General features: G+C 37.2%; 1 protein-coding gene across 1 annotated transcript; it reads right to left on the bottom strand.

Moving 5' to 3' along the window:
* Window positions 1–4,227: 4,227 nt before the first annotated feature.
* LOC116712944 (G-protein coupled receptor 4-like) lies at window positions 4,228–6,555 on the bottom strand. The gene is made up of 4 exons (XM_032552850.1): window positions 6,372–6,555; window positions 5,715–5,936; window positions 5,116–5,291; window positions 4,228–5,028 (listed from the first exon to the last, which is right to left on the bottom strand). The coding sequence occupies exons 2-4, from the start codon at window positions 5,919–5,921 to the stop codon at window positions 4,485–4,487; spliced, it is 927 nt and encodes a 308-aa protein (XP_032408741.1). The 5' UTR covers window positions 5,922–5,936; window positions 6,372–6,555; the 3' UTR covers window positions 4,228–4,484.
* Window positions 6,556–8,601: the final 2,046 nt, after the last annotated feature.

Genomic DNA, 8,601 nt, shown 5'->3' with positions numbered 1-8,601 from the left:
ATCAGATATTACAAATATTCTGTCTCAGCTTATTCACTTTGCAGCTTTATTGCACTGAATCCAGATTAATTTTACAGCAGTGATACGTCTTCTGATTATATATGTTTCACCTTAAGTGCAGTTTATAGTTATGACTAAGTGTGATGGAGATCAAAGGTTCCGTCACAATTAAAGGACAAACCAAATGTTTCTTGTTTCAATTCTTTATTTCAGTTGCATTGTAGCATTTAGTTGATCATTCTTTCACCAAGGGCTTCCACTGACTACTGATGATGATGATGATGATGATGATGATGATGATCACTTTTTAACAACCTTTGAAAGGATGGCTCAGGTTTGCCATTGGCCTAAAGACTAGTGGACTGTCCAACTGGTTCCTCTATACCTACAGGGAAAGCACATAGTGCTTATGTGTTGATGGACATGGCAGATTGTCACATTTATGACAAGCTTAAAAATGTCATTAAATATGAGAAAACTGCCGACACTTATTGGAGGAGGCTTTGATCAACGGACATTTATCAAGGTGAGGCACCAAAAAAACTTTATGTTCAACTCAAAGACATGTTTTATAAGTGGGTCAAACCAAAGAAGTCTACAGTGAAGGACATTTCAGAACTGATGATCATGGAGCAGTTGCTGAGGAAGGGGAATCTGGATTTGATGGTGTGGATCCAAGAACAAGCCCCAAATTCTGTAGAACAGGCTGCAAGTTTGTCAGAAGTCTTCTTATCAGCAAAGATGGGGACCAGAAGAACCAACTTTGGCAGTTGCAACTTCTCTACAGGAAGTAGTAAGTCTGAGGGGGTAAAATGTGTTTTGCTCTAGGTCATACTAGGAATTATTCAACTAATAGTTCATTTTCTGTGGCTAAATCCAATCCTTCTAAGAGCTTCTCATCCTCAAAGCAAGACATAGAATGTTTTCTGTGTAAGAGGATAGGTCATACACAGGACACATGTCCTGTCACTAGAGATTTATTTAACTATAGGAGGCCAAACATTTTTATTACCTGTGGCAGTAGCTCTGAGGCAAAGCTTATGCGGTTATTTTGGGCTTGGATGTTCCCACTTTGACTTATTTAGTGTCAAACACAGAGGTTGATCGTTTCACTCAGTAGTAGTTATGATTAATTACAGTTCAGAACCCTACAAGATGCATGATGTCACCATCTAGTTGCCAGACACGAAAACTATTGAAGATCACAGGTCACTGTTACAAAAAATGTTCCCATGATGACAGAAGCAGAACTTTCTTCCCCAATCTGTAGTTTTTCTCCACTAGAGCACAGAACTCACTTCAAGGATTACCATAATATGATGTTAATCTGGAGGTGTGTCCAGTAAAACCAGCCAAATCCAGAGCTTAAAGGAGAAAATATTAGTTTTTATCTTCAGCCAGAATCGAGGTGGAAGGAAAGATGAAACCCTGCACTTTATCTGACCTTGATTTTCCCTCAGACATATCTGCCTATCAGAGGTCGGATCCAACATTAAAATCATGGTTTGATAAGATCACAGAAGTTGAGGGTAAGGAGCAGAGTAAAATAAATGCCTTGGAAGATTAAACTTCTGTGGTGAGGGATGGTTTCCTCTATCAGGTTAAAGGTCAATCAGAAGCCATTGTTTACCACAGCAGTTGAGAAAAAATGTGATGGAAATCAGTCATTCAGTTCTTTGGACTGGGCCCCTTTGATTTCAGAAATTCCTCCATAGAATAGCAAGTCGGTTTGTGTGGCTAAGCAAGAACACACAGGTACAACAGTTCTGTTCTTCATTTCACATGTCAGTTGACTGCAAACAGAGGTGATTCTAGAGTCCATCTACAGCTGTTACCTGTCATAGAAACACCAGTAGAAAGGATAGTTGAAAAGGTAGGAGCATGTCCATCATCTCCAGCATGTTTTCCAGATCATCAGATCATCTGGCTTCACTATTAACCTCCATAAACGTAAGTTGGTGCAGAGGCAGGTGGAGCTCCTGGGCTGTGGTTGGACATGTTAGACCTCAGGTGGGGAAAGTGGAAACTATTCATGCACACAGTGTGGCAGAAAAGTTGGGACTATTTTCAGAGTTGAACAACATTTTTAAAAGTTTCACATATTGTTAGAAAAATTATCTAAGTTCATTTACTTGTGAGTTTATTTGAAAGGTTATGTTTTCATTGTATTATTTTGTTTGATGTTTACTTGACTCTTTTTCTTCTGTGGAACACTATTAACCATTTGTAGGATGTTTGCCTGGAGGTTAGAGACTTTGCACATTCCTGTGGTATCAGCTTTCTGTGGGCCTGATTAGTTGTGGTCAGCCATGCCCTTTTAAGGGCATGTCCACAGAAGGTTCCAGAGCACCCTGTAGAAAAAGGTCATTGGTCGAATTCTTTGTGTGACTATGTGAGAAGGCCCAACCTCCTTCCTTGTATTTTCTAATAAAGCCAAATGCAGAGAAAGATCTGGCAGAGTTTATCCCAGACAGTGTTTTACAGCGGTATTCCGCGTCTCAGGTCTTCCCTCCTTTCTGCAGAAAAGACAATTGCCTCCGGTTGAATCTTTGCTAGATAGGATTTAAAATAAACCTATCACATATAATATTCAAACATCAGCTAATCTCTAATTCACAATAGACATAACTACACAACAATAGAAACAAATAATATACAGATTCCTAACTGAATTATTGCAGAGTTAAACTTTTGCTCGCTCTTTCCAATGGAAAAATAAAACTCAAAATACTATAAAAAGTCATTATAATGCTGAAAAATAAGACACCTTTATGTGACTGCAAATTAGTCATTTTATAGCCACTGTGTATTAAAGTGTTGAAGCATCACGTTTAATGCTACAATATGCATAATGTCACCATCTAGTGGCTGGACATAAAAACTCATGAAGCTCACATATGAATAAGGAACAAAGATTGTTCACAAATTAAAAAATGGCTGTCAGAGAAATGAGGCCCTGCACACTGCCAACTACTCTGTTTCTATCTGTGTGCAAAATAAAATACACATTCTCAGAGAATATTGTTAAAGAAATTTTATTCTGAATATAAAGTTGTTCTTTCAGATCAAGAGACAAAAAGATGAATATTTGACATAAAAACAAACCTATGCAATGTTGTCAAGCAAATTTCTTATCATCACAAACTCCTACCCAACAATCAACATTCATTCCTAACTTACAAATATTTTCATAGCAAGAAAGTTACATTTTTCAGCTCATCATTCTTTGCCTCATAAAGTCCAAATAAAAATGTGACAGACTAAAATAATCTTCATGTGTACATGGTTATACAATGTTCAGAGAGTGAACAGTCTAAAAATTATTTTAAAAAAGGTTTTGACCTAAAGTTCCTGTAGCCACGAAATACAAGCTGTAATAAAATGTGTCTGATTTTTTATTTCATGCCAAACATGAGATATTTCCTGTTTCTGCAGATTTCTCACAATCTAAGCAGCAGTTTTGCTTCATCACAAGAGATGGTATGTTTCAGTTGAAAATAATAGATCACCTTGTTAACACTTTATATGATTAAAAATAATAGTATATTAAAATTAATATTTACAAAACACAAAATGGAACGGTTTGCAGAATTAAAATCCTTCAACTTCAAGCCATCCACCTCCTGGGAGATTTGGAGGCTTTATGGTTGTTTTTATGTAAAGAAATCTCTAGTCCAATTGAATATTTCTGTTATATATAATAAACATTTCAGTTAAATCCCTGCTAAATTAAATGTCTGCTTTGATGCTATCGGAAACACTGTATGCGGTTCAGAATTAATTACATAGCAGAAAAGCTAAATTGGTTTAATCCAGGGCTGCACAGTGGCGCAGTTGGTAGCACTGTTGCCTTGCAGCAAGAAGGTCCTGGGTTCAATTCCCGGCCGGGGTCTTTCTGCATGGAGTTTGCATGTTCTCCCTGTGCATGCGTGGGTTCTCTCCGGGTACTCCGGCTTCCTCCCACAGTCCAAAAACATGACTGTCAGGTCAATTGGTCTATCTAAATTCTCCCTAGGTGTGTGTGAATGGTTGTTTGTCCTGTATGTCTTTGTGTTGCCCTGCGACAGACTGGCGACCTGTCCAGGGTGTACCCCGCCTCTCGCCCAGAATGTAGCTGGAGATAGGCACCAGCAACCCTCCCGACCCCATTAGGGACAAGGGTGAACAGAAAATGGATGGATGGATGGTTTAATCCACAGCTGAATAAATAAAGTTTTACTGTTTTCAGCATTTTCTGTTGAAAGAAATGTTTCCCAAGAAACATTTTCATGGGAAACTCTTTGACACTTTCTAAGTGATGTACCTGGTTAAATTGACAAGCCAGAGAATCAAGCAGGTTGTCATTTCTTCAGTGGTTGGGTTTTGGTTTTCAAATGATCATGAAAAATTCAAAATATATCATCTGAAAGTATTTTCTCTTGCAAATAATCCATAAGAATTCCTTAAGAAAGTAAGATGTGAAAATATTTGTGCATCAGTTGAACCTAAACTGCTGTAGTAGGTTGAGATGACACGTTGTCATTATCAGTGCTGCTGATCTCCTGATTCTTAGACGTTACACAGCAACACAATGAGGTCAAAAGTCTGTCAACTGCACTTTTCCTCAGAAAAACACACATAGCTGAGTCTGCAAGAGGACTAAGAAAAATACCAATTGTAACAGAAGTAAATTTGGCAAAATTTTCCCAGGGTTTTTCCAACAGAAAATACATCATGTTAGGGATGAAAAGCAGAATATATGTTAGCAAAACCACAACCAGAATTGAAACAATTCGACGTTTTTCATCAGCAGAGACACTGCGAGCTTCAGTCAGAGCTTTAATGGTTCCAACCAGGCAGAAGATGAAAAGGAGAAGAGGGAAGAGGAGACTAGCAGCCTGAAAGAATCTAACAATATGAAATTCCAAAAGGAGATACATGCTAAGATTATTAAGAAAAAAAATTATCCAGACTGCAACACAGACCAACACAGATGTCTTGAAGTTTCTTCTAAATCTGTACCACAGCGGCTTGGCAATGACCAGATACCTGTAATAAAAGATACATGCTGTCAGACATTACTGATGTAATAGTGTCAGAAAAAAAACAATAATATGCAAGTAAACAGGAATTTACCTTTCCAGGGAGATACACATCATGAATCCAATACTGGCTCCAATGCCAAAATCTAGGGCAAACAGAGGGAAAACATCGGGGCCATATACTATCATAGGAATTCTGCTGCAGTACTGGATAAGATCAGATATCAGAAGGTTGAAGATGTAAACTGGAGCACCTTGATCCTTTTTCACCTGCAGAGGAAACAAAATGAAAAGTGAATAAAAGCTGAAAATTTCTTCCCAACTTCTTGGAACTATTAGATGATTCTGCTTCCACAAATATAACACACAATGTTTGATTTCCTTTTGATCAACCATTCCTTAGATCCAGGTTCAGAGAAAAACAATATTAATGAAAAAAAAATGCATTTCATGATGAACATACAGTTAAATCTAAGATGTTTTTTTAAACTCTCCAGGGGGCTTTTTGTGGGCTCTAGTGTCCCTTATACAAAGTAGGCTGACAGGAAGGGGGAAGAATTGCAGCAAATTTCGCCGGATCCGGGAGTCGAACCCACGCCGGCCGCTTTGAGGACTCAAGGCCTCCAAACATGGGTCGAGTTATCAACCATGCCACCATGGCACGCCCATATATCTCAGTTAACAAGTACTCACCTTTGATAAAACAGCAAACATGGCCACCAGAGTCAAAGGAAATCCGAAACAAATGGTGATCAAATCTCCCCAAAACAAGATTTGAAAATATACTTTGTTCTCTTCATCAGTACAGTTTTTGGTTTCGTTAGATGCATCATTGTAGTTGAAGTTGGTCTGATTGAGGTTTTCTTTCAATGAGGTTCTGTTGACGAGGGAATCTCCCATTCTTCAATATCAAACCTGCACAAACAAAATAATGAATAACGGAGACTTGATTTTTCTCTTAGCTTAATTCATAAAAGTAGTATTAAATTTCGTTTATTTCATGAAAGTTGTATTAAATTTCTTTTATTTCATGAAAGTTGTATTAAATTTCTTTTTAAGGGGAAATCCTAAGAAATGTTCATGTGTAAGAAATCTTTTTTAGTATAAAGCATATGGTAAAGATAAACACACAATAATTCTTGAAAGTAATGATTGGAAAATTATCCAAATGTAAAGTTTGTGCTCAGTTTCTACCTTATTATACAGGCATGCAGGTAAATGTTATTTCTAATGTGGCTCAGCAGCTCCATGAAATTAAACACATAGGATACACTATTCAGCAACGTATTAAATTTAATGTGTCTTTATTTCATTTCTGCACATTAAAAGAAAATAAATATATATATTTACCTTTGAAAGTTTAAAAGTCCTGAAATGATTCCTGTTTTCAGCCAGTTCTCCTTCTCATCTCAACGGTCTGCAGTCTGAACATTCTCTATATATACGAACCACATGGTGTCTGAACAATGACATCTGACTTCTGTATTAAAGGAAATGGGCACAGAGATGATGTGATAAGTATATTTTCTTTAGAAACAGGAAGAAAACGTCTTCTAAGATCATAAGAATTTTTTAAACTCAGTTATCATGAACCAACTTGTCTAAAATTTAATTCTGTTAATTTTTCTAGCACCAATTAACAAGAAATATTCTCTCTATGTTCTTTGCAAAAAAAATGCACTGAAGCTTTTATCACTTGTTTTACCTGTTTAACTTAAATGCAACAGATTAAACCAGCATGTTTTGGACACTGCTGTCATCTCTAACTTTAGAAAAGGAAAGCTGCAGTCATGAAAACATTTCACATTAACTTATAGAGATGCATGCAACAGGGACAAACATGGACATGCTGGTGCAGGATGCTCTGCATTGCTGTCTTTTGCTCTTGCTTCATCACCCATGTTGGTTCTTCCATCTTCCTTTATGTGCTGTTAGCTGGTGGGCTATGACTCAAGATGTGTTCGGCCAACTGTGGGCCACAGAGACACTGGAGCGGCTCGCTTTATGTTGGTCTCCCTGCAGCTAACACACCAGAAACGATCGCAAAAGTAATTTCAATTAAATTATATTAAAAATAATAATAACTCCATTGTAACTTTATTTATTTTCCTCCTGCTATTTAATATTCCACAGGTGAAAAGAGAAAAGGGTTCTGAACACACAGAGACAGGAAGTGAGGTGAGAAGTGTTTCACAAAATGACACCTTCAAAATTTCTCATAATTTTAGAGCAAAATCTTTCAGATATTTCCAATATGGCTGCTGTCTCAGCTCACTCACTTTGCAGCTTTACTGCAATGGATCCAACATATTTTTATAGGATGAGCAAAAATATGTCTTAAGATGAAGGTTATGCTCCTTTCAGAGGTTTGTGGAACAGAAGTATTACATCATTGTTACACTCTCATATTCCCCATATTCCAGCATAATTTCTCTCTACTGACTTTCTTCAGCTTGAACACATTGTCAGAGATTAACATAGTGCACCATTCTGTCTGAATTCAACGCTGACTGAAACACAAGTTAAATAAATTAGAAATAATAAAAATTCAAAGGACAAAAGTGGAGCTGGGATGTTGGGTAGGAGTCTATATCTATAGGGTTGAAATTGTCACAGTAACCACAAAACTCAGTATATTTAATAGTTTTTAAAAGAGTAAAAACTATCAAAGGCAAAACATGAGGATGAGAAACCAAGAGAAGCTGTTTTACCTTCAACAGCCAATCTTTCCAACATTTTCAGACAGAAGTAACAGATGAAAAGATTTTAAACAATTCAGATTCTGGGACAGATTAAAGGTCAAAATGTGTCCCACATGTAACGTCCACAACCCGACATTAAAACCATTACAGTGCAGCAGATTCACAGCTGTAAGAAATTGAAATGAATTTCTCAGGTTTGACTTCAAGTAGCAGCAGAAAGTAAAGAATGAATCTGTTAGAAAATATAAATGAAAACCTTCTAATGCTGTAAAATGAGCTACAATCATCAAAATATTTCTAAACTAAATATAAAACTCAAGTTTACTGAACCTCAGCACACTATAATACGCTTCCAGGTTTGTGGTGCATAGAAGCTGAAAGCTGCTTCCCCTCGTTTGGTTCTGGTTCTGGTGAAGCACAGCAGAATCAGAACCAGAAGACCTGAGGGGTCTGGAAGGTTGATACAACAACAGCAGATCTTTAATGTATAGTGGTCCTAAGCCGTTCAGTGATTTATAAACTAACATCAGTATTTTAAAGTCTATTCTCTGAGCTACAGGAACCAGTGGAGGGACTGTAGAACTGGTGTGTTGTGCTCTAACTTCCTGGTTCTAGTCAGAACTCCAGCAGCAGCAGCGTTCTGGATCAGCTGCAGCTGGAGGATTGATTTGTTAGGCCGACCTGTGAAGACGCTGTTGTAGTAATCAATGCAATCAAAGGTAAACACATGGTTGGGTTTCTCTAGGTCTTGCTGAGACTTTAGTCATTAGATGTATTTTCCTATCAACAAAGTGAACATTTTCTAGCTCATAATTCTTTTCCTCATGAATTTCAATAATAAAAAAATCTGGCAGACTAAAATAAGCTTCATGAAGTTC

This window comes from Xiphophorus hellerii, chromosome 22 (assembly GCF_003331165.1).
Source record: "Xiphophorus hellerii strain 12219 chromosome 22, Xiphophorus_hellerii-4.1, whole genome shotgun sequence".
NCBI classification, from domain to species: domain Eukaryota; kingdom Metazoa; phylum Chordata; class Actinopteri; order Cyprinodontiformes; family Poeciliidae; genus Xiphophorus; species Xiphophorus hellerii.
The sequence above is the reverse complement of the archived record's forward strand: the minus strand, read 5'-3'. Positions and strand labels throughout refer to the sequence as shown.